General features: G+C 37.6%; 2 protein-coding genes across 3 annotated transcripts; both read right to left on the bottom strand.

The window, feature by feature from the left end:
* Window positions 1–354: 354 nt before the first annotated feature.
* helz (helicase with zinc finger) lies at window positions 355–22,153 on the bottom strand. 2 transcript variants are annotated; one of them, XM_077718552.1, is made up of 33 exons: window positions 21,436–22,153; window positions 19,157–19,387; window positions 19,028–19,064; window positions 18,771–18,895; window positions 18,309–18,365; window positions 18,157–18,208; window positions 17,986–18,061; window positions 17,592–17,790; window positions 17,281–17,388; window positions 16,894–17,032; window positions 16,614–16,769; window positions 16,246–16,516; window positions 15,799–15,925; window positions 15,518–15,730; window positions 15,263–15,402; window positions 14,407–14,586; window positions 13,780–13,881; window positions 13,430–13,608; window positions 11,958–12,076; window positions 11,628–11,773; window positions 11,266–11,413; window positions 10,969–11,152; window positions 10,082–10,310; window positions 9,728–9,998; window positions 8,775–8,820; window positions 8,017–8,204; window positions 7,650–7,854; window positions 7,465–7,535; window positions 6,759–7,257; window positions 6,432–6,678; window positions 5,282–5,948; window positions 4,394–4,712; window positions 355–3,742 (listed from the first exon to the last, which is right to left on the bottom strand). In XM_077718552.1, the coding sequence occupies exons 2-33, from the start codon at window positions 19,367–19,369 to the stop codon at window positions 3,339–3,341; spliced, it is 6,117 nt and encodes a 2,038-aa protein (XP_077574678.1). In that variant the 5' UTR covers window positions 19,370–19,387; window positions 21,436–22,153; the 3' UTR covers window positions 355–3,338. The 2 variants fall into 2 exon arrangements, with proteins under 2 accessions (XP_077574678.1, XP_077574677.1); XM_077718551.1 differs by having other exon boundaries at window positions 21,891–22,153.
* A 349-nt stretch (window positions 22,154–22,502) lies between these two features.
* Window positions 22,503–25,780, bottom strand: psmd12 (proteasome 26S subunit, non-ATPase 12). The gene is made up of 11 exons (XM_077718553.1): window positions 25,546–25,780; window positions 25,132–25,191; window positions 24,895–25,023; window positions 24,639–24,746; window positions 24,417–24,521; window positions 24,149–24,298; window positions 23,870–24,004; window positions 23,679–23,791; window positions 23,408–23,582; window positions 23,082–23,159; window positions 22,503–22,954 (listed from the first exon to the last, which is right to left on the bottom strand). The coding sequence occupies exons 1-11, from the start codon at window positions 25,651–25,653 to the stop codon at window positions 22,745–22,747; spliced, it is 1,371 nt and encodes a 456-aa protein (XP_077574679.1). The 5' UTR covers window positions 25,654–25,780; the 3' UTR covers window positions 22,503–22,744.
* Window positions 25,781–26,860: the final 1,080 nt, after the last annotated feature.

Genomic DNA, 26,860 nt, shown 5'->3' with positions numbered 1-26,860 from the left:
TGTATTAACATTTTGGTGTTTTTACTGGGTTTATTTAACTGTGTGTGGTTGAATTTTAATGCTCTGTGTGTCTTTTTCATGAAAAATAAATGTTTGTAAAACATGATTTCTTTTGCATTGTTGTTTTCAGCAAAAAAAACAGCATAATTTGGTTTTAAAATTAATTTGCACACAAAAAACACCCAAATCTTGACATATTATAAGTCTTTGTTGAGGTTAAAACTAATTTACACATGAAAAAAAACATAATTTTGATCTAAATAAGATCAATTGACATTTTAAAATAGACCTAAAACTCTTAAAACATTCCTTAAATGTCTCGATTTTGAAGAAAATAAAAAAATCCCAACACAATTTCAATAAAAACACTTTAATAGAGAAACAAATAAAGCAAATAACCTTTAAAACACAGTCTAAATCCTTTATTATAACCACCATCAGTTGAAATGGAGAAGAGTTAAAGAGATCTATTGAGTACTTTGAACCCACATGGGATGATGATGATGATGGATGAGCCATGAATGGACGTGCCAGTGCAGATTCACCGCGAGGAAGAACAGACGAGCACAAACGACGAAAAAAAGATGGAAAAAAGACATCTAAACACTACCGGTTTCACCAAAGTTGCTCCCCTTGCAAATTTTCTGCACTTTTACCAGCTTTTTCTTCCAAAAAAGCCACCATAATACATTTAAAAATGACTCAAGATCGAACCCATAAAAAACAAAGATGAAATCCTTTCCATTGTCGTCATTGGATGCAAAAATTAACGATAAAACGCAATTAGGGAGCAACTTTAGCTTCCAATACACAATTGTACATGACTTTTACACATTGTTGAATGACATGTTAGTAAAAAAAAAAGAAGAGCTGGCTTATGTCACGTTGTACACATCAAAATACACTTAGAAATTTGTAGGGTTGAACTAAAAGTTCTGTTTTTTTTCGTTTTTCTTCACCCAAAATTGAACAAAACCCCCAAAAATGACCATGCAAAAAATAAAAATAAAGAAAAAATTATGATTGTACTGTAGTATAAGCTGCAATGTGGCACAAAAGTTGAAGTACAGCAACATAAATGGAAATATTGTACAGAAAAGGGGGGCAACAATAAGGTTTTCTTTCATCTACAAGAAAAAGTTGGGATTTTCCATTGTTTTTTGAGTCTTAGTTAAGATTTTTTTGTTGTGAAATTGCATCATTGAAAAGGCAATGGAGGAGCATCTATAAAAGTTGAGATGCAGCCCAAAATTTAGGGTTTGTAAATACTTATAAAATGCATATTTACATGCATGCGTTTATCACACAAGTGTCACCAATCTGGGCATTGGGGATTATACAATGGAAAGAACAACATAAGATTCAGATGATCAGATCTCTTTTTTACATTAAAACAAGTTTAAAAATCATGGCACAGTGGGAGAACGTCTTTAAACAATAATGTCATTGCCGTTTCCATGTTTTTTTTTTTGCCTTATATGATTATTAAGCCATTTTTTTGAGAAAACTAGCAGTGATGTCATGAATTTGACAAGCTAGCAAACTTTCACTGGGCTATGAAAGCCCTCAAAAATGCCAAATGCCATTAAGAACAGTCAAAAAATGGTTTTATGTGAAAAAATTGTGAAATGTAGTCGAATCAATGTAATTTTATTCTCATTATTCTTCCTATCAGCCATTTTGGAAATAGAAATGTCTTTTTTTCAGAAGGAAAACGATCCCTTAGCAAGCAAATACTTAATAGTTTCCCTACATAACCTTTTAAAAAACCACATTACCAAGAAATTTCAAACAAATCACATCTAAAACTGATCACATTTCCAAAATGGCTGACAGTTAAGACTAAATGGAAAGAAATTGGACACTTTCCACTTCTGTAAAAAAACAAAATTGACATTTATACTTGTCAATGGCAGTGAGTGTTCCAAAAGATCTTAAATAAATGTGGACTTATGAGTTGTTAACCTGTATTTAAAGAGCAAATTAAACCAAAACTAATGAATTTGACTTAAAAATGGCAAGTTGGCATTATTGTCATATAAGGTGCATTTTTTTGCTTTGTTTGATCTCATCTGTATTCAACATACCTAATCATCACTTCAGTGTTTTTATCCAAAAAAAAAAAAACAAGAATTGGTGTACTACAGGCAGTATTTCTTATTTCCCAGAATCCTTAAAATCTTCCCTGATCACATACACAAACCATCACAAGACTGCAACATTCAAAAACCACCTTTTTCCTTCAAAAACTGCACATTTCCCATTACAATTTTTCACATTTTTCATCCAAAACAGCAGAACTGCCAACTACAATTTAACCAGGAAGTTTAAAGTTAATCTAGAACTGCTCTATAACAAAAAACAACAACAATTTGTACTCTAATCAATCCAAAAAACTTTTTCTTACTCTAATTAAGCCAATGATTAAAAAATCCCAATGTAAAAAATCCAATTAAAAAGACTATTCCCAAACAATGAGCCCAATTTGTTGATTTTACAAGCCACAATGAGCAATAATGTAAAGAAAACCATTGATATAGTGGAACAATAATAAGGGGGTTGTTGTCCAGAGTGTCCGACATGTTTTTTTTAAGGAAAAAAATAATAATAGCAAGTGTGTACAATACAATAATGTAAAGACTTATCTGTGGCGAAACAATTCAGTCATTTATTTTCTTCAATGTACAGATTAGAAGAAAAGTTATCTACTTCTATACATATTCTCCATATTGATCTGGTGTCAGCTGACCACTTAGTTCTTTTTTTTTTTTGACCATTGCCACAGCTAGAATAAAACAAACAAAATAAACAATTAGGGAACAAAAAAAAAAAACAACAAACTTGACTGAAATGTCACAACGTGTGTTTAGTAACCAGCAAAAACTTCAACTTCAACATGGAAGTAAAATTCCAAGGGGGGGAATAATCTAAGTGGTCAACCAAAAACCTCTTTAAAACTTTTTTTTAATACTTTGATTTTTTTTAATAGCATTACGTACATATACAATTGTAGATAATATAGGTATATATGTTCATATATACATAATGACTATGTATATATACCAGTAATGCAATCATTTTTAATATATATATTTATATATATATATTTATATACTTGTTTTCTTCACAGATATGTGAAACAGGAATAACGGTTACAAATAAAAGGTTTTTAAAATGGAACAAAATGCAGATAACAAATCTACTGGTAGAAACAATATGCAAATGACCTCTGCACTATTTTTTTTTTTCAAGAACAAGTTTTTTTTCTTTTTTTTTGGTTTAGTTTTATATTTTTTGTGTATTATATAACATGGGGGTGAAGGGGTAAAGGGTGACACTCATTTAAAGTAGGAATAGTAGCCATTACTGCCATTAGAACTCCCAATGCTGAGCTCTTGTAAGAGCGAAAGTGGGTCGCTGTTCTTCTTGGCTTGCTCGGGTCGAATGGCTCGTGGTTTGGGCGGCGCGCGGAGGGCGCTGGCGTAGGACATAGTGGGCGCTTTGTTTAGATTTGCAGCTGCTTGAACGGGCTCGGCGGGAGCCTGCGTTGGCTGTTGTTGTTGTTGTTGCTGCTGTGGCGGCGGTGGCTGCTGCTGCTTGTTGTGGTTGGTGTTGTTATTGGGCAAGAGGGGAGGGAACTGTCCCAGGTGCTGAAGGGAGTTAGGGGCGTGTTGGGTTGTCTGCTGGGTTGCTGGAGACTCTGCCTTTATCTGCTCTTCTCTCGGGCAGAGGGCCTTGGAAGCTGTCGAGGACACAATGGGAAGGTGTATTTTCCCAGTAATTTGTATATTGAGAAACAGATGAATATAGAGAAATGGCTTTTTGAAGGGGAGGGGTGCTGAAATTGGTGTATGGACTGAATGTGACCGGACGTTTGGTCGCTGGTCTTTTGGTCCCTTTTGGTCTGTACTTAGATATTAAACAGTACTTAGGTATAAGACTCTCTCTCTCTCTTAGATATTAAACTCTCTCTTAGATATTAAACTCTCTCATGAATATAATTTTGAGAGCTGGTTTCAACAGTACTCAGATATTAAACAGTACTTAGTTATTAAACAGTACTTAGATATTAATCTCTCTCTCTTAGATATTAAACTTTCTCTCTTAGATATTAAACTCTCTCTCTTAGATATTAAACTCTCTCTCTTAGATATTAAACACTCTCTCATTAATATTATTTTGAGAGCTGGCTTCAACAGTAAACTTTCTGTCACCATTTGACCGGCGACAAAAAGACCGGCGACCAAACGTCCGAGCACCGAACTGAATGTTTTAAAGAGTTGTGCATAAAAACAAAAATACCTCAACTTTGTGGTTTGGCAATGAAACAAGTCTTACTCTAATAATGTATAAAAATGATTATTTGTTGTGAAATCATTGGAATTTTGCCTACCTAGAAGGTCTCGATGATGTGCGAAAGTCCCACCTCCATTACATGGAATGTTCTGGAAGGGACCTGGACCACCACCGTTACTGGGCCAGAGCTCATGTGAGGGGTAACCGTAAGGTGGATGAGGGGGCGGGAGATGAGTCTGCTGCTGCTGCTGCTGTTGTTGCATGTGCGGATGTGGGGGGTCTTGATTCCTATCTCCCGCACAAGGCTGGGACTGCTGGGACATTGCATTGTGGCTATTGGCAAGAGAGGATTGATCTGGGTAGCTGGAGGATATACGGCGCTGATAGAGGGGCCGACCTGGACCTCTGGGTTCATACTAGATTAAGGACCAAAGAAAAGGATTAGAAACAGTTCTATTGTATGTAATGCTCTTATAATCATATACGTTATTCCAAGTATAGATCTGTTTATGTTTAACGTAACATTAGAGATTCCCCAGAAGCAAAAATTGGTTATTTGGGGAAAAACTGGACTTTGAGAAGTTATAATTATATTCAAATGATCGTTAAGTTGATTGGTATACTGGAGTTTTTGGAGACAAAGTTTAGATCGATATTGAAAAGGAACCAAAGAAAAACTACTATTCCCAATGACATAAATCCATTCTTGAGAATATGAACCAATTCTAACTGAGCAAAATCATGGTAACATCCTATCTTTTCCAACAAACAAAAAATCCCAATTACCATTCATTCATACATATGCAACATTCCCAATTCCCCTAAATTACATATTTTAAAATTTGTCACTGACCGAATAACAGTAATATATTAACTACAGATGTTACTTTTATAGTAAAAAAAATGGGAAAGACTTCAATACTAATTTTCAACAATATTTCTCAAAAACAATATAAATGAAGCCAAATAAAATATAGGCATTTACCTCATCTACACTGTGCAAGGCAGGCGTTGTGGATGTTCTTGGTGACAAAGAGTGGTAGGCCTCCTGGTCTTGACCTTGACTTTGAGATTGCTGTTGCTGCTGTTGATGTTGTTGTTGATGTTGTTGATGTTGATGGTGTTGGTGGTGCTGCTGCTGCTGGTGGTGGTGGTGGTGAAGCTGCATCAAATGAACTTGCTCCTGCCTGCTGGGTTGAGCCATGATGGGCACCCCATACGGAAGGCCATGGGTCTGATTGCTGAGGGGGTGGTTCTGCTGTGGAGGGCTTCCAGATGCACCTCCACTATGGGGCCATTGGGCTTCTTGTAGGAGGTATTTGACTTGGGATGGAGGGGGGCTGGTAGAGTGAGGTGGCGCCTGATGTGGGTAACAACCGCTATTGTAAAGGGAACCACTGACGGGATGCTGTTGCAGAGCCGGGTTGCTGATGACGTTGTTAAGTGGATCGCGTCCGCTTTCGTGGGGGTATGTTCCGGAAGGGAATGGGGGGGCGTGGTTTGAAGTGGCAGTTAAAGAAGATGATGGGTCACCTGAGGCACGGGACTGGCGATATTGGAGGAGGCGAGATTGTGGAGGGGGTTGGATTTCATTTGCTTCCCTGTTTTCAGGAGGTTCCTGCATGGGGATTTCTCTCAGGAGGCCCGTGTACCTGATGAATGAAATTGTGTAGACGTATTGAGAAAAATAATTAGGATAAACAAAGGTATTCTGGGATTTAAAATGACATTTATCTTCAAAAGTTACTAATGTAGCCACAGTTCAATGATATAACTGAAAGGTTTCCCCCTGTGATTTATAAGCCTGATGGGCCACCAGGCTTTGCTACAAAAATATATTTTAACAACATCTAGAAATACATTATAAAGTGCAAAGGCAAGTGTTTATGCTTAAGGTGAACAAACCTGTCCCAACGTAGTTAATTTCATTGTTTCCTTGCTTTTTAAAAGTAGTTCAAAACTGTGGAATTTGTGAGAATGTTGAAGTATTGTTAAAAGAAAATAGCTTTACAATATACACAGGAATAATTCCAAAATTTCCGTCAAATTTTGTAATGGTGGGCCAGGTATGACCAAGTTTTTTAAGTTTCTGGAGGAAACCTTGCAGTGACATAATAGGGTATGTATAATCTAACCTGTTGAAAGGTGGACCAGTAGATGCAGGTGAACCACTTTCATCCTCCATGTTGGCTCCAAGGCCCCAACTGGCTGCACGGACCAACTGGTGAGAAAAGCGAGGCTGAGCTAGGTGAGGGATTTGCTGAGGCACAGGGAAAGCGACCCCTCCTGGAAGGAAAGGGCCCGTTGCTTCATTCCACTGGCCTAGCCTGGCAGCTTGCTGCTGTTGGTTCAGGAGCTCCAGAGCTAAAGGCCTTCGAAGATCTAAAAAACATGAAATCCGTTGCCTTAGTGAGAACTTATAGTAATTCAAAGGAAAGACAAATATATCCAAAACAACTCACCAAGGCCATCTCCATGCATTGCGTCTTGTCCATCCTCCCCAAAGCTATTGACTCTGTTGTTATGTTGTGATAGATTTGGATGGTGACCAGTCATGTGGGTCATTGGAGCCCTCATGGAGCTCCCCATCTCTTCTCCACTTCCCGACTCGGGAGCATCTGATGTTGGAGACTGAATAGCCCTCTGTGGCGCATTGTGACCGCCAAAGAAAGATGGGCCGTGGCCCCCGCTAGCGGCGAAGGCAGGGCTGAGCTGTTGACTCTGTTGGATCATTGCTGGGTGTTGAGGCTGGTTGACACGATAAGGAAGTCTGGAGACTGGACACTGATGGGGGAGAGCTCTTCCACTGGCAGGGTGTGGGGGGAAAGCGGGGTTGGGGGGTGCCAGGTGATAATTGAGTGGTCTCTGAGCAGAAGAGTCTTTACGGTGGAGGGACACATTGGAAAAAGCGGCCCCTGCGTCATTCTGTGACTCCAGATTTTGACTTGTGTCAAAATCACCCTGCAAAAACATGAAATATTTAAAAAACATGGAGGAAAATGACGTGGTTAAGTTAAATTATTATAAAATTTAATAATAGCCTTTTTATGGTTCAGTTTACAACCCCCTAAAGTATTTTTATATCTTGTAATATGCTGTGGGGTTAAAAACAAAAGGAACATTTTCAGTTTTTCACCAAAATATAATAAATGTTAATGTGCAAAATACCTGTTTATCCTTCATTTCTGTATTTTTTCGCTCAGGTGTCTGCTCTGTTTTTGGGCATCCTTCTAATTTACCTAAAAAAATAAAAATCAGAAAAAATCAAGGGTGTTATTGCATTTCGAGCTATTTTTTCAACTTGTTTCAAAATTGGGTATATTATTTGTTGAAAAAGAAATATTTCCACATGCCATTTCTGACTGTATCAGACTGTAGATCTGTTTCAGGACTTTGTTGTCCCACTCCAAGAGGAGAGGGATGGACCACCCCACCGCATGGAACAGGGGATCCTCGATTTTGGGCCTGTAAGAAGTTGAAGTTGTAGGCCATAGCTGCTTGGTGGCTCATGAAGCGTGGATCAACAGCAAAACGATTTTGATAACCGGGCCAGGGCAACTAAAAGAAAAAAATATGAACAACAAACCAATTAATAACACTTAAAATGGACTTCTATGGCTTTATTATGCTTCACACTCCTATTAAATGACTTCACCTACATTTTGGCATGTACACATTAGTCAATACTGTATTTAGTTTTAATAGGAGATGAAAACTTACAGGAAGGGGCATTGGCATGACCATATTTCCACCATATACTGCTGGAACATAAAGGATGCTTGCGCCTGTGTGTGGGTCTATTCTTTGAACAGGACTTGGCGACTTGCCCAAGGCAGCTGCTGGGGCACCCATGGGTGGTGTGAATGCCTGGATTGGGTTTCCCATTAGAACAGCTGGGTTGGGTTGGACTGTTAAAAGACAAATGGATAAAATATTGTTTACATGGGGATTAAATTACATGCGCAACTACAACAAAACCACATTTTAAAATATTTGTGCATAGGCTTCAGCTTTCAAGCTAACTTTTATTAATGGTGCTAACATTGAATCAACTAATCCAGCATTCCAGAAATACACATGTAATAATACTTGTTTTAAATGGGTATTGAATTGAATTTTCAAGACTTTCAAGGAAAATGTAAGGACACCATAGTTGACATTTAAAGGTTACTAAGATCCAGAAGTACTGTGGTTGATTACATCACAGGTGGGATTGTCTAAGGATCTTTTCCCACTGTGACTGATGACAGCGTTTATTTATTAATGAGAGCTAGGAATGTAAGAACAATGTTTCTGCGATGTTATGGTATGTCATTTTGGGCAAGTCCATGCATGTCAGGGATAAATGTGCAGCATTGGGTCAACCATACCAATGATTTTTGTTATTAAATGATATTTTAGATACTAGTAGATACATCTTCCATTTTTGTTTAACTTCCATTGACTAAAAAATAGAGCAAAAGAGTTAGAATACTCACCATATCCTTCAGGTGGAAGGTGATCTGTGTGGTTTGGATGTTTGCCCTACAAAAAAAATGAAATCATTGGAAAATTAGAGACTATACAAGTTAAATGAGCAGCCATTTGTATAGTTGGATCTAATTTAGAACTGAGACTAAGTTCTAACTACATATCAGATGATCTAAAATGCTTTTAATATCCATGGACCAATCTGTCATCTCAAATTGAAGTTAGCTTGTGTACCAGCTGTCAGAACTCAATGTTTTAGAGCTAAATTGTCTATGTCTGTCTCTCTATTGCCAGCTGATGCTGGAGCCCATTAAGCCCAGTGGGTGATGACAGCAGGTTGGCAGCTCTGGCGATTTCGTTAACCTTTAGCTCAGGGTAGACAAGAAAATTAACAATAAAACCCCCATTTTTATTTTAAAAACCATAAAAGTTATTTTCTATTGATGATTGGGTTCTAACTCTTAATTCTGTACCAATGGGCATCAACCAACATTAAAAAGAAATGCTATTGTGACTAAATCATTGATTTTTCCCCCTACCTCCTTTATTTGCCCTTGTGTACAGTGTTCCCTCGGTTATTGCGGTTAATGGAAACCGGGACCACCCGCGATAAGTGAATTTCCGCGAAGTAGGGATTCCCCTTCAAAAATGCTTAATTTGAATTTAATAAAAAAAAATGTTATTTTAATTTTTTTAATTTTATTTTATTTAAAAAAAAATATATATATATATATATTCCCCTGAATACAGTACACTATATAGAATACGGGTAGAGAGAGTGAAATTCATGTTAGAACAAAAAAAACTGTAAAATATGTTGTTTCAATGCAATATTTGTATTTTTTTCCCCAAAAAAATCCGCAAAGCTCAGTCCCCGGTAGCTGAACCGCGAAGTAGCGAGGGAACACTGTACAAAGAAAAATAACATAAACGGCATGTAAAGGCATGAGAAATCTCTTACTTTAGGAGGTGATTGCTGTTGTGTCTGCTGAGCCTGCTTCGTGGACGCGTTCTGCACATGCTGAGGATGGTGATGGCTATGCATTGCCTGTGAAGATGGATGCCCTTGAAGGGGCCTGAGGGCACGTGGGATAAATTCTGGAGCCAGAGGGTTGAGAACATAGGTCTTCTTAAGCTCCAAGGCTTCTAATTGAGACTTTATCTGCTCAAATGTAATGCCATGGAGGCTTGAATTTTCATGGCAGATGGAAACAAAATGCTCCCAGAACTTTCTGAAAATGAAGAAAGTGAGGACGCAGTATTTTAGGCAAAGTCTTTTTCAGGAGTTTTTTGAGCCAATCAAAAATGTCTTTACCTGCAGCGTCCAACAGAGCAGAGTGCAATTGGGTCTCCCACAACTGCAACCAGTGACTGTGCTCTGGTGATGGCTGTGTTAAGCAGCTTGTAGTTTGACAAAAATCCATAATCCAAGTCCTCAGTAGAGTCCTCCACAAGTTGTTCTTTCCTCTTGATGGCCGTTTGCTTGCGCTTGCAGGTATGCCGCGTCCGCACCGTGCTTAGGAACAGCACTCGGAATTGTTTACCTGGAAATAATGTTTTAGCTGAGTTTTTGAGAACTCATTCAAATTTGAACTTTGGCCTTCACACCAATAGAAAAACTAAAAGTTACAAGTGACTGGATTTTCATTATTCAATGAAATTTCAAGTTTGTTGACATGTATAACAGACACTTAAATGTAAAACCCATCGGTTTTAAACTATTAAAAATATTAGACTGCACTAACTATAACAGGGGTAGGGAATCTATAGCTTAGAAGCCATATGTGGCTCTTTTGATGGGTGTATATGGCTCTCTGCCTTTTTAAAATCCTAATTTTTCTTCATTAGGCTCTTCTGCACACATTCTCTCATTGATTAGCAACAGTGAAATATGGTTCTCAAAATAATTCAGACTTTTTTTTTTTACTTTCCAAGTGGTAAAATGAATTAAAATCCACACATTTTCATGTATTTTTACATTTTAAATTCTGAGTATGGCTCTGAAGGAATAATGTTTGAAAATATGAATTGTCTATGGCTCTCTTTGTCAAAACGGTTGCCGACCCCTTCACTATAACCTTAAATAAATAAAATATAAAATGAAATAAACAAAATCAAGGCCCTGTTATTTAATAAATGGTGAAATTCCCATTCATAAACTATAATTCCCTTTGTTAGAGTGCACGACTTTCAGACTCTCACCTTGGACATTGAGGACTCTTTCCACGCTGACCTCATGCATTCTTTTCTTCCGGAGCTCAGCACGAATGCGAAAAACCTGGTCCGAATACGGTGAAACTACTCCAATGCTGCCCTCGTCCAGCTTTCCCCAAGCTACTGGCCATTTTTTGCGTAACTCCTCTACACGCTCCACAATCTCGAACACCTTTAAAAAAAAAAATACAACAATAAAACTAAACAAAATGCCTTCAAATATGTCACAATAAATATGACTGTAATCAGAGGTGGGAAAACAAATTTAAATGTATTTTTCAGTACTTCGGCATTGTTGTAGTATGCAGTGCTGTTCTTTTCCTGGACATCTTCTCCTCGAGCAGTAAAGAAGGTCAGAGGATAGAAATCCTTGTGAGAGGGCTGCTTTCCACTTGCCATTAGTTTGCCATCATAAAATAATTCTGATGTATAGCTGTATTTTGAAGGAATAGAGGGAAAAAAAAGACATTTTAAGTTGAAATGAATGTCATTTACATTCACTTTGCATGAATTTGTCTTGTTCTTAACCAGTCATGAGGGTTCAATTCCCAAAACTGACAATGAGAATTAAATATGCCACTTTTTTTTATAGAAACCTTCTTCACACTAACATAACAATGTCAGTGTTGCCAAGGGTTCACACCTACTTGATGATAGCTTCATGCGAACGGTAGTTCTCGCACAGAAGGATGCGGCATGGGAATTCTGATGGATAGTGCTCATACAATCTATCCAACAAGGAAACGTGCAGGTTTCGCTCACGGGCGAACTCACTGTACACAAATGGACTGAGCTGTAAATCAAAAAGGAGTGACAATTAGCTTGCTTTGGTCATTTAAAATGTATAGAATTATATAAAAGGGATCAATTGTAGGACAAGCCATAGCAACATCCCAATGAATGTACTTTATTATTATTTTTTTACTAATTAAAAGACAGCCAATAGTTACAAATTCCATATTTAGCTTTCCACCTACCTGCATATGATCTCCAGCCAACACAATGCGGGTGGTATTGCTAGCTAAGGCAAATGGCATGATGGTCTCACACTCCATGGCCTGGGCAGCTTCATCCAACAAAATGTGAGTGAACAAGCCTAAATAGGAAGAGCAAGCAATATTATTTTCTGTTTTTATAGCAAATATAACAAGATACAGTAAAATTTATATGGAAGCTTTATTTTTCGGTAATGGCGAATTGGCTGAAAAAAGCATTTTGGACTCAAACTAAAAAAAAAACAGCCTTTTTAATCCCATTTCATTCAAAATCTTCAACCACTGAATGTTGTAATCTTGGCTATTAACATTTCAGTATTTATTGTTAATGAGGAAAAAACCCAAATCATCCTAAATACCATTTTGAGTCCATAAACAAAAGTGATTAGTAAAAATGAACACTACAGACATCTTTCCAGGGTGCCAAAGCACAGCTTTGAGGATTTGTGATAGCGACTTAGTAGGAAATTCAGCCGTCATTGCCTCCTGATGCTTTGCATCACCATCAAACACCAGGCGTAGCTAGAAATGTGAAGTGGGGTGTAGACTAATGAAGTAAAGTACATTTAAACAAGCAGATGGTATTCCCATGCAAACACCCCCCAACTGATGTACATATTAAGCAGTTGTCATTAGCTTGAGCTGATCAAGTGGTTCTGTTACCTATTTTTTTCCCACTACTTAAATTAATTTAACTGAACACTGAACTACTCAATTTTAGTCAACTAGATGAACCCTGTTTTATTATTGGTGTTACAGATACCCATGCAGTTTTTGTTATTTTCCCCAAAATGCTTGTTTCATCTAATAAGGTGTCAAAGTGGTGGCCCGTGGGCCAAATCTGGTCCGCCGCATCATTTTGTGTGGCCCAGGAAAGTAAATCGTGACTGCCGTTTTAGGATCAAATTAAAATGAAGAATATAGATGTATATTAAATTTCCTGTTTTTTCCCCTTTTAAATCAATAATTGTAATTTTTTAATCATTTTTTCTGTTTTTAATTCAAAAATAATTTTGTAAAATCTAAAAAATATATATAAAAAACCTAAAATAAACATTGTTTTGGATCTATAAGAAAAACTGATTTTCCCCCTTTTAAATCAATAATTGTCATTTTTAATCTATTTTTCTGTTTTTAGTTCCAAAATCATTTCGTAAAACCTAAAAATGTGAAAATAGCTCAAATAAACAGTTTTAGATCTATGAAAACTGAATATTCAGAGATTTTAATCCAGTTCTTTTAATCCATTTATAAAAAAAAAATCTAAATATTATATCTGAAATGGTCTGACCCACATGAAATCGAGTAGACGTTAACCAACCAGAGTTTGACAACTTTTTTTTCACAAGTTCATAAGTGAAAACCTGTAATTCGACAGTGATGTGAATTCCAGGTACGATCTGCTCAGAATAATTTAACATACTCATACATACATGAGATAAAATGTCACTCACCAGGGTCCAAGTCAAGCTGGCAGAGATACTGGGAAGTGCCGAGGGTAACCACAACCACACGATGCCTGAGGATATCATCCCTTGTGGGCATTTTAAAATTGACCTGTGTGTTGGAGATCAGACAGTACTGCTGGACCACCGGGTGGACAGTCTTCACCCAGCGGTTTCTAAAGTATACCCTACAAAAAAGACAAAAAATAAGTACTAATGCTTCAAAAAAGTTGACTTATATGTTCATTTGGGCAGTTGATCAAACCTTATGGCCAGCAAATAATATTTTTCTTTTTTTATCAGATATAATACACTTTTTTTTTATCCTTTTAAAAATTGTATAAGTCTTGTGTGCATACCTGAGAGGTCTGGCATGTGGATTTCCTGCTTCAACATAAGGATGAAGGTAGTCCTTAATGTAGAGGTCAGCTGCACTATTGGAGTGTGTGCAGATTAGAACCCTGTATCAAGAAAAAATGTCCATAAATATTAGGAAAAAGTCATTTCTAATATATTAACAATTTACAGAAAAGTAGAAAAGTGTGCTATAGTCTGAGGAGTGGCAAAATGATGTGCTTCTGGCTATTGTACACCACAAGTTTTAGTATCAAGGAGTAACACAATTGTATGTGACTACTACAACAGCCACCGGTGCTTGCCTTGGCTTTTAAAACATCTATAATTCATCCTCAGCATTGAATCTTACATGCATTCAGACAGAAAAGGAGAATAAATATTGAATTTGTTACTTATTTTCTTATCGTGTCGACTTTTGGTGTAACATGGACTGCCTGCTGTCGTTTAAGAAACCAAACAGCAAAGTATCTCATTTATTTTTAATGTATAAGTTAAAAAAATAGTGGGAATGTATCCCTGTTATAGAAAATTGCACAATTCATTGTAGGTATTTGCACAATCTGACAAGAAATGACATAAAAATACATGAAAATGGTGGAACAGAGGTTGTTGGAAAAGGCAGAACAGACCTGCTGGTTTCCTGGCGAAGGATGTGTTTGACAGCCTGTGCCAGGGTGAACGTCTTGCCAGTACCGTAGGGACCAATGATAAGGACTGGGGGCAGTGGGATAGTTAAAGGGGTAGTGATGGCGAGAATGGCTTCTTTCTGCTTGGCATTAAGACGAGGATCCAGTTGTTCATCCCACTGCCTGTTATAGAAAAAAGATCAAATTTAGATCAGGGTTTTGTTTAGAATGCTTATTTTTAGGCCTTTTGAAGCCACTACCTAGTATGGGTGCGGCGTACAAACTATATTTGGCATCTTTCACTTACCAAATCCAGTCTTATTAGCATTCTAATTAAAGACAGTGTAAACTACTAACTGGAATGATTTAGTGCAGGCATGGGCAAACTCCGGCCCGCAGCCACATACGGCCCACCGATGTTGTCCAATTTTCAATATTTAAAAAAAATTATAATAATTTGCCCCAGGACGCCGCCCTGTTTTACAGCCCTATTTTTTTAAAATGACATTTTAATATTTCTTAATACATTCCTTTTTACTTGACTTTGTACTTTATACTTTTTACAACAATGAGTGATGAGTATGTTAATACTTTAGTCCTTTTTTTTGTTTATGTTTCATATGTACTGTTAACGGATGCACTTTTTTATTTGTATCATATCTTGTGCTGACCCCACCCATCTGTCAAATTTTTAAAGTCAATGTGGCCTCTGGGCCGAAAAGTTTGCCCACCCGAGTGTCTGCGTGATCAATTAAAAAAAATGCTGATTTTTGAATAAATTGGAGCAAGAAAACGATTATTTGTTCAAAAAAGTGTCATTATTTGTGTCAGTAGTATATGAAATTGCAGTAAGGCATACCTGTTTGGGCTCCAAGGGATGGTTGGGACAAGGCTTACATCAGGGAAAAGAATGCTATTGTCTTTACTATCTTTGATACGATCCAGGGCATAATGCATTTCACACAGTGGAAGCCTGTTTAGCTGGAACTGGAGCTCCACCTGATTAGTGAGTTAACATAACAGGTAGTCTGTTTTAAACTAACTGCTTTAACACCCCTTAATCACAAAAACAGGAACAGCCATTGAGTTACACTGTCAAATATAAAACACAAACCTGGAGTTTCCTGTCGGGCAGTAGTCCGAGTTCATCGCAGCAGTCTTTACAAATCCTGAGGAAGATGTATTCCTTGGTTTTTTCCTCAATCACAGCTTCATAGACACGTTCTCTGACTCCCGGAGGGGGCTGGGCGCTGATGCCATCCCAGCCCAAAGGCAGGAAAAGAACTGAATGCACCTTGGTCATCACTAGTCGTCCTGCTAGTGTATCCTGTGGGGGAAAAATACTGCTGTATAAACAAGAACTATGATGGACAGAGAATTCCATATAGTCAGTACCTCAGACAGTGTTTTGGTGAGTTTGAAACGTGCAAAAAGTTGTCCATTTTGGGCGTACTTGGCTCCAACTGAAATGCCCGTTAGCATGAAGCTGGATACCAGCTGCAGGTTTACTTTGATGTTAAACCTTGGAGAGAAATAAATAAGAGTAAAATCAAAATATATAATATATAAAATACAATAAGAAACTTAACACAAAAGCACATTTCTAGAAACTGGACAGAATCATAGCTAGATTTTACTGTTTTGTTATAACCCACAGGTGTCAAAGTGGCAGCCCAGGGTCCAAATTTGGCCTGCTGAATCATTTTTTGTGGCCCGAGAAAGTAAATTATGAGTGCCGACTTTCTGTTTTATGATCTAATTCAAATGAAGATTATAGATATAAATTGTATTTCCTGATTTTCCCCTTTTTAAATCAATAATTGCAATGTTTTTTGTACTCACTTGCTCACTTCTTTACATTGGGCAATCTCCTCTATATAGAGGAGATCGTGTAGCCGGGCCTGGTAGTTTTCTCTGGTTAGAGTCTTGTCCAGAACCGACTGGGTGAAAAGTTGATCAGCAGACAGTGGGATTTGATAGCGGCCAAGAAGACTACGCTCCAGATCGCACATGGTCTCGTTAGGTGTGAATCCAACTATAGTCTTACAAGAAGAGTCCCAACGTTTAGAAGTCATCAAGAGCTGCTGCCTGGCTGCCATCAAATGTTCTATATCTAGAAACAAAACCCAGTTTTAGAAATTCAATTGTTGTCATTTCTTATGACTATGGCTCTATATGAATATATAAATTTATGTCCATATAAAAGACACCTTCAATAGAGGCAGCGTCCACCATAATTCGCTGCATCAGCACTGGTTCTGAGCCAAAATCAAAAACGATGGTCTGTCGAAAGGTGCCAAAGATCTCTGTGTTGAAGTCCACAGTGACCTTGTAGATGCAGTGGTCCATGCCATTATCTGTCAAGACTAGTAAAATAAAAATACAATAAATGCATGAAGAAGTGAAGAACAGAAATTATTTGTATTGTTCTCAGTCCATAAAACCTACTTGATACTCTTGACTAGTGTCCATAATCTATTCCATACATACCTGCTTCATTTTGTGGAGTCCATTCTTGAGAGGCAACGGGTACAGTTTGTTGCTGCTCCCCGGCAGAGACCCCCTTGATGGAAAAGTGTGGTCTGTGGGCATCATAGAGAAGGGCGATGCGATAGAGCTTCCTGGGAGGCTGTTCGGAAAACAAAAACAAAAAAATAAATATTTCAGTGTGTTTTCCTTTTTAAAGTTCTTGTTTTGTGTTGTTTCTTAAGAATTACATTAACTCATCTATGAGAAGTTTACAATATTCAGTGCAACTACCATCAAGTTATTTACTCTTCTTGTATTTTACATGATGGTTTGTTGGTCTCTAATTATTTTTCATTATTCTACTACAATATTTCCTTACGGGAGGGAAAAAATAGTTATTTTTCTTACCTTGCAGACTAATGAAAAGGTCCAAGAGTGGAAGGATTTTTTTGTGGTGACAGTAAGAGAAAGGCTTGAACTGGTTTCTACACTGACTCCATCCAAATAGTCACTAAGCTGAAAAGAGAGGACATAAAGTAAAATACCTGATTACAGTAATTTGAAATCCATAAAAAAACATGTAATGTATTTCTACAAAGAAATCAAGTCTAGGCACATTTATACAATTACACCTTAATATATACATGAAGTACTAACAACTCCAAATCTAATGTATTGAGGATTGTGTGTGATTTTTTTGTATCAGATGAGTAACATACCACTTTCTCTGGGGACAATGAGTTCATCCACTTCTCTATGAGTGTCTCCATGTAGTTTTCAGTAAAATGTTTGCTCTCCTGCTGTTGCTTGAGACGGATGAGTCGTGAGGCATAACGTTTCTGCCATTCCATCAGCTCCTCCTGCGAATGGGCTGACGTGCACTGTGCCCCGTATCGACACAGACCCTGTTCCAAGTACCTGAAGAAGAGGGTACATTACTTTTGGTGGACATTAGGTCAGTATGAAAAATTACATTTTGGAATAACTTGGGACATTTATGTGATTCCTGGTGTCCCTTGATCATCAGAATCCCAGTAATGTAATTTAAGTAATGTAATAATTAGATCCAAACCTGTAAAAGATGATTTATTTTCGTTTTAAATTGTATTTTACCTTTTACAGAGTGTGTACTCTTCACTGCTTGTGACTCCACGGGGAGGAGGCCTGAACTGCCAGCCATCTAGGACCTCTGTCAGTAAACACAAAGTGAAATAATCAACATAAATAAATGATAAACTTATAGCAGACTCCAAATTTGGGTTTAAACAATTAACTTTTGCCTACCCTCCTCCTGGTCATCTGTATATTCTGGTGCCATCTCAGTCTTTTTTACAGCCTAAGGAGAATATTCAATCCGTAGAGATTAGCAACTTGATTTTGACAATGTCCAAAGCAATTGATCTATTCACTATGAGGTTCCTTGTCTAGATACTGACCTCAATTTCTGAAAATAGTGTCTTTAATCTGGATATGTCTTTTGTAACTATGCCATTCTGTAAAAGAAAACGGGAGAAAAACAAAGCACAAACTGTTAGGGGCTTGTATGGATTGTTCCGTCCCAAAAATAATAATATCGGCATTAGTTTATGGCAGTTTAGCCTAAAAAAATCAAATAGATTTGGTCACTAATGCCAGTTTCTGACACCAATTATATGGAAATGATGGAACATAACAAATAGCATTAGAAAAAGAGCATGGTGAAAGGCCGCCATCTGTTGGCAGCAGTAGTTGGATCTGTATTGGATTCCAACAAAGGATATCAAATGTTTTAATAATCAATCCCAAATAGAAGTGAGAGAGATGCTAGTTTCTTTGCTGGCTACTGCTATGTTGCCGTTTAGAAAATTACCATACCCCAGCCTAAGTGGTTTAGCACACTTTTAGTTCTTATAACATACCATTGGTTCTCCAAACAAGGCTTTAGAGAGGATGCTGGCCACTTCTTGTAGGCTGCCATCCAACTGCATGGAGCGAAAGCTGGATTGGAGTAAACCGTCTCCACTAGTCCTATCTTCTGCCAGGACTTGGTTAGAATGAGAAAGAAGGAACATCCGGGAAGTTAATTTAAAAAAATAGGGAACAAAATTTTACTACATGTGTAAAATGACTGCACTATTTTGATCCATGACATTTTTTTCCTGAGGCAAATGCATACCATGTTTGCAGTCTTGATCTGCTTCATCATATTTTTTCTGTTGGGATACAAAAAATAAAGATGTTTCAACGACAAGTCGATTTATTAGTTATTATTTATCTAGAAAAATTGAAACGGTATACCACTTACCAACTGAAGAAAGGCAGCGATGCGGTAAAGCAGGGCACGACTGCGGAGGCTTTCGGAAGGCTGGCTCGGCGAGAGGTTGGCGCCGGTGGATTGGACTTGGGGTGCAAGGACCGCCAAGGTGTCCGTGCTGTGACTGACTACCGCCTCGTACTCCCGCCTCACTAACGATCTGCTGGCTTCTTCACATGATTTTTCCGCTCTCCTGTCCGCCATGACTCAGGGACAAAACTTCTAGAAGAAGCAAGGGGGACACATTTTTTGACATTATGCATGGCTCACTTATACACATACATTTGTATTTGACCCCTTCCTAAATCCAGACGTTTCCCTCATCCAAGTTCTGAAAATGGGTGAGCCAATCAGCTCGAGAACGGACGTTTGGTCGCCGGACGTTTGGTCGCCGGACGTTTGGCCGCCGGACGTTTGGCCGCCGGGCGTTTGGCCGCCGGACGTTTGGCCGCCGGACGTTTGGCCGCCGGACGTTTGGCCGCCGGACGTTTGGTCGCCGGACGTTTGGTCGCCGGACGTTTGGTCGCCGGACGTTTGGTCGCCGGTCTTTTGGTCGCTGGTGAGATGTACTTAGATATTAAACAGTGCTTAGATATTAAACACTACTTAGATATTAAACTCTCTCTCATGAATATATTTTTGAGAGCTGGTTTCAACAGTAAACTCCCTGTCACGATGTGACCGGCGACCAAACGTCCAAGCACCAATCTGCTTGGCTTTGACGAGCCATTTTGTTTTTTCATCTGGGTGACCGCCGTAAATATTACCACCTCGCCTTTATAACGATAGAACAATTATCTAATCGCCCTCTAGGTCATCTACCTCCAAACAAACATAAATTAATTAATAAGACTGATGTCAGTCCTGACAAACGTGAACCATTTCCCGCCAGAGGACGAAACGTGGTTCCAAACTCCTTGTTATTTCCTCCCTGTGAATGAAATATGCGTTCTCCCTGGAACTGTATAAAATTTTGCAATGAACCATCTCTCCAAACAAGGTTCAGTTTCCTTTTTTCCGCCCCAGGCAGTTTATTGCATTAGTCGATGCCGCCTGCAAAACTAAAACACACCAAGCTTAGGACAAAAAAATGCATATTTAAATAATAACAAATGCTAACACTGGAAAATTCAATTGGCACACCTTTTCAAGCTAACTGCATTTAAACCACCATCAATATCAATGTTGCTAACGCATTACAATAATACAGTTATTACTTGAGCAAAATTACTAATACAAGGAAAATGATTAACAAACTGAGCATTTTTTTTAAATACACATACCCAACTACATCTTTATTTTATCTTTATGTCAGCCTAATACATCATCACCTGGGATTCTTTGTGTTGTTTAAAGACAAAAGCACCTTTTAGCTATGTAAACTTTTGACATTAAAGAAAATAACCACATTTCAAAGAATTTCTCCTTATTGCACTTGGCAAAATGAAACAAATTTGTCAATCCTAATGAGGTTTAGTCTCATTCACCTTCGATTGGTGAAGAAAAAGTGTGTTTCATGTCTTTTTTTTTACAGTCTATACCACCTACTAATTTCTGCAGCTTATTTATATGTTCATTTTAAACACCCAAAGCCAAATTGTGAACAACCACCACCACAATACAATTCAGATGAGTTAACTCATGAGGTTGCATTTCCACCATAAGGTATTGCAAGGGTGATGGAGCATAGTTTAGTAAAATAGTTTTAAGATATTGTATGTTATTATGATTGTTGCCACAATGCTAACCAAACAGGTTCTTCAAAATAAGACAACCGGTTGATATGATCGATCCATAATTATGGTGTTGTAAACAAGTGAGGTTAAATAAACTTCAGTCCATGCTAAACGTTGCCAAATGTGGATCCACGTGTGAATTGAAGTTTTTACATGATTTAAGTGGGATCATGTTTATATTAGTGTTGTAGTACTTAACAATAAAGTCAATAGCACCACCATTACTGTGTACAAACAGACACCACACGCAACTTCCAAATTATGGACGATCAAAACCATGAAGTAACACCGATGTACATGTTATTAAAAGAAAAAATACTAAATCACTAGATTAATTGATTGTTATAGAAATCGAATGATTAGAAAGAGGAATAAACATCAATGCACTGATCTGAAATAACGGAGCAGTTAGCTTCGTAGTAAAAGAACCATTTAGCAATCATTTCGCCAATGTTATGACGCCGATCTCATTGTAGGTAACTGAGATCAACGGAAACAAAAGATTCGATTGCAAAGGTGAGAGTAAGGGCTTACTTTTTCTCTTTAGTAGGACAAACTTATTTTGACTGTGACAGAGACACGGTGACGTTTCAAAGCCTTGAAAAAATGTCTCCATTGCACTGTGTTTAGCGCAGACACAACTGCAACGTCGCTAAGAAGGACACGCATCGCTTGCATATCACGTTGATGGCAAGATCTGCACTTGTCGGATGCAAAACTAGAAATCTCGAATAAAAAAGTGGTAGATGACTGGGTTAATGTTAGCAGGCTAGGTTAGTTAGCTGGGTTCGCCGAAACAAAACGGGTTCGGGCCTGTGATTTTGCTCTTCTGTTTCGGTGACTATAATTCATATGACATGATACGATCATCCACGCATCAAATTCAAGCATGTTTTATTTCACCAATGCATCGCATTGGAAATTGTTCAGATCAGTCCCGAAATTAGAAAAGAAAATGAAAGGTCTGGAAATGGGAAGTCCATACTTACCTAGCTTTACTTTCTACGCCATCTTGGATCCACTTGTCAGACGCACGCAAAGCATCATGGGAGGGAATGATCTGAAGGTTGAAGGGCGCGTGGCTACGTGCGTGTTTTTGTTTGTGACATTTATTCTTTCCCAAAAAAAGGTTTTGCAGAATGTTAGCATGCATGATAGGCTGATTGGACACTCTTAATTGCCTTTTGGTATGTGTTTGAGTGTGCATGGTTGTCTGTCTCCTTGATTCAAGGTGTCCCTTGTCAGCTGGGATTGGCTCCAGCACCCCCTGCGACCCTAATGAGGATAAAATGGTTCAAAAAATGAGATGAGAGATTTGGATTTGTAACCAAATAAATGAGCTGAAAAAATCAAGTCAAAATCCAATGTTTTAAGCATAATTATTCTAATACACATTTATAAATGTATTTTTGTAATAAGCAGCACAATAAAATGATCTTCCTATATTTTTTTGCCACAAAAACAATAGGGCAGAAAACAGATAGGCCTATTTTTTATGACAAAAATTGTAACCTGATACAAAGTGTGGTAAATACTTTTCTAAGATGTATTTTCATCTGCAACAATGTATAACTGTATCAACTGATACTCATTAAATACTATTTTGCACATTCTTTAAACAAACTGGACTTTATTTTTTTGGAGTAAATGAACAACTCTGAATGGCGCTTTTGCAAGAATGCATGACGGTAGAATGCAACAGTCTTATAAGACAATTTAAAAGATGGAAAAACCGCACCGTTTATGTTGGAGTATTTATACTGTGGATTTGTTGGCCAACATATATATTCGAAAAGCATCCATCATAAGGAAGAAAAAACAAGAAAAAGAAACAAAAAATGTTTCACTGAAGGTTGTGGATCATTTCTTCCTTAGCAATAAGATGTGTGGTCTTGTTGACCAGCGACATGAGGGAGTTAAGTTTGTGTGACCAGTCGTTGAGGAGGTCATTGGGGTCTTTTGGCCTCTGAAAGTTGATTATTCCAGCCAGACGGTCCACCTTGGCATAAATGGTCTTGTTGACAACCAGACTGGAGAGAAACTCCTCAGATTCCTGTAAAATATATCATATTTATTTTGAATTTGGGAAGATTTTGTGTGTATTGGCTTGTTTCGTTTCATGCTAAAAAGATTCCAAAATGAAGTTTTGCAACAATGTTGCAGTATTTATCAATTCTTACATCAACAGAGAGGTCAAGCATCCCGGCCATCCTCTTCATTGTGATTCTGGTGTAATATTTAGCCATTATTCTTATGTTCTGTGGAGAAAAAAAACATTTGTTATTGATATATCTCAAGCAACATATCTATTTTCTGATTATGTCACTGTAACTAATGTACTATTGTAAAGGAACATTAATACTTTTGTAACCGATCTGTAGGATAAAAAAACATCAGTACAAAAATAAAAAGACTAAAAATATAAGGGTTTTTTGGGATGGAGTTTTTTTGACGAAATACAATTGCTTAATTGAAAGATACTGTATTTTCGGAGTCTTAGACTTACATGTTCCACTACTCTATTCTTCAAATCCTTCCACCTCTTCTCTCCCTCCTCAGAACACAAAAAGACATCAGTAGGCAGACTCCCGGGGGAGCCCTCCCGCAGCTCTTTCCCATAATCCTCTACCAGGGCAGCCCAGCGCATAAGCTCCATAGTGGTGAATTGCTTTAAGAGATCCCTGAAGATTGATCAAAATTACATTTTTATACAAAGACTTCACAAATGTCATTAATTTTTAGAATAAGGCTATAAAATAAGACTAAATGTCACTCACTTGTATTTGGGGATTTCTTCCAATTTCTTATCTGCACTGATTCTGTGTACGAGGTCCGATTGCTCGTTATCATATGGCGCAAGAATCACATACAGCACCACACTTTTCAGAGCCTGAAACACACATTAATTTACCACACATATTTGTTCATGAAACTCATTGAGCAACTATTAAGAGCAGATCTAACAGACCTGTTGCCACTTGCTGCTGTCTTCCAAAATGCAAGGGGTATCATAAATTGCTCGATAGTGTTTGCAAATAGACAGATAAGAACCCTCATGCTGGTCCACCTGAATCATTAGGTTGTAGTACTTTAACTTCAGCTCCTAAATTGTTCACAGGAGAGATTGTTGTTAGTTGATCTGTTCATCCATGCATAGAGAAAAATCATATTTTCACATTTTGGTTGGAATGAAAAAAAAATACTACTTAAGCAAATTTGGTATTGTGTCATGTGGTCAGTATCTTACTTCGCTGCCTTCTTCCTGGAAGAATTTGGTGTTTATTTTTTTACTAATGATCTGTGTCCTAATGTAATCCTTGACAGCAACGCAGAGCCTCATTTGTTCCAGAATGAACTCGACTTTCTCCTTTTTCTCCATTGAGCCATATGTCTCCACCTGGGGTGTGAAAGAAAAAAATGGGTGACCCTCATTAGACACATGAATGACCATTTTTTTTCCAGGATAGTTCAATATATTTGGCAACCATCATGTACAGGGAATATTAGATTCTTACCTGCAGTTCTTGAAGAATGGCTGCTGCTTCTTTTACATCTCCACTTTTCTCCTTAATATTAGCCAATGTTTTTGTGAGTCTGGCACGCTCAATCTCAACATAGATCTGCAAAGAAGACATTTCTTTTTAAATAATGACTGCTTTATTACATGAAAAAACACATTTGGAAACTAAAGTTGCCTATTTAAATAAAGCATGTCAATTATTTGGCATGTATCAAACCTTTCCAGCAGTCACTGTGCGCAGAGTATCAATAAGTCGCAGTTTGATGGTTAAATCAGTCACAGAATCAACATACTTGTAACATTCTTGCACCATTTTTGCAACAGCCTGTTAAAAATGATATAGTACAGATTAGGTATTTACTCCTACATTTATTTTTTATACAATAGCAAATATATAAACATTGTTATCAATGTCGGACTCAAGAAATTCTCCAAAATAATTAGAAAATGTAATGGGAAACATTACAACCAACCTGTTTTAGTTGACTCCTTCTTTTAGAAAGCAACATAATGTTTTCATTCAGGGCATCCCAGTCTTTTGCTGCATAACACATTTGAACAACAGCCACAAGAATTCTGGATGTGGACACCATATCAGATGCCTGTGCAAAGTATACAAATATACTGCACGTTATAGACAATATTTGGATGGATAATAACATCACAAAAAGTGCTATTAAATGGAAAAAAGGCTAACAAATCAGTCTCACCGTTCTAGTTTGCTTCTCCAATGACAACAAGCCTTCCACAGCCTCTTGCAGCTTGCCATCCTGGTAAAGATATATTTATATATATTTTAACATCACACTGTTTTGCTATGTTTAGAATTAACAGTTTCAATTCAAGTAAATAAGTGAGTTGCTAGTGATGTGATGTACGGTCGGCTATAACTGTTAGCATGTTAGCAGGCTTCATCACATACAAACTCATTGATAGCACATAAACCAATGATTAAATGGAAATTTTAGGGAATATTTAATTATTAACAATTAATTGTTCATTTAGCACAATTCTCTAAAGCAAAGCTTTACATTTGAGACGAATAAGACTTGCTTAAAGGCAAGGAAACTAGTACTTCGCATCATGACTCAGCCAGTGGTGGCCCCTCTTTCCCGGCCGCTTACTTTTGCCATTTTCTCGCATTCCGGGATACGTTGGTCTACAGTGGAGCTATAGTCGATCTCCATTTTCACAATCTTTCCATCGGATCTTTCGGATCGTTCTTCGGCCATGTTTGCGTTAGTCCAGGTGATGATAATGCACAATGGTTGAAGTGCTAGTTGCAACTCAACGCAGGCTAACACTACTAGTATTTTGCTTGTCAAATGTACGTGCTGGGAATCGACCAATCAGCTGCGAGGAAATGAGAGGAGTCAAGTGCGCCTGAAAGACCCTTAAAGGACCCCTGTTAGGTTTTGTTAATTCGCCTGATATTAATATGCTGTGCTGGTAAAGTGAACAATAAATACATAACAATCAAGTTGATTTTTTAGAAAGCACACAAATAAATAATTTTACAATATTTGCTCTACAATCTATACTTATTTTATAGCATGCAATGTCACATATTCACCAGTAGAGGTCTCTTTATTGGCATTCAGTGTTTTATTTGTATCCCACACATAAACATTGAATGTTGATAAATTACAGAAAGTTTGCATTGCTAAAGCCCTTATCAAAGTAGAATATTGATAAATTAATAAATTCACACTGATTATGACATTACCAATGTCCAATCTTGATTTATAAGGAAACTTGTATGGAGAATGACCTTTAATGAATCTGTTTCTCCTACTAATGTCTGCAAAACTGTCTCAGCTAACTATGCGGGGAAATATGGATTATAGAGATTCCACTACTGATTACAAAAGGGTTAAGGTGTATGCATGATTTTAAAAATCCCCATGTCCACAAATTCATGCTAATTATTAAATCTTCACAGTCTCAAAACCCCCTTTAACTCATTAAACTGTTAGAACAATGGTGCTTATTGATCATTTATAAGCTCCGGGAATTTTTCTGCCTTGTTTAGCTACATTTCAAAATAATCAATGTGGTGCCGTGGTTTCCCGCGTTAATAAAATCATTGCTATGGGGTCCTATTAATGTACGTATGCATCAAATTATTGGTTAGACTGACACACCAATGGATAGACAACAGTCTCACCATCTCCTATATATAGACATAAATAAATAATAACTTCTCTTTGCTTGTGTGGGTTTTCTCCGGGTACTGTGATTTCCACCCAAAAACATGCAGAATAGGTTTACTGAAAACTCTAAATTGCCATTTTGGATGATTGTGAGTGTAAATAGTCGTTTTTGTGGTCTACAACTGACTGGACACCGATTCAGGGTTAACTGAGATAGGCTCCAGCACCCTTGTAAGGCTAATTGGTTCAGAAAATGCATGCATAATTGCTTCCAGTCATTAATTTA

This window comes from Stigmatopora nigra, chromosome 6 (assembly GCF_051989575.1).
Source record: "Stigmatopora nigra isolate UIUO_SnigA chromosome 6, RoL_Snig_1.1, whole genome shotgun sequence".
In the NCBI taxonomy this organism is placed as follows: domain Eukaryota; kingdom Metazoa; phylum Chordata; class Actinopteri; order Syngnathiformes; family Syngnathidae; genus Stigmatopora; species Stigmatopora nigra.
This window is presented reverse-complemented; position numbering and strand designations above follow the sequence as displayed.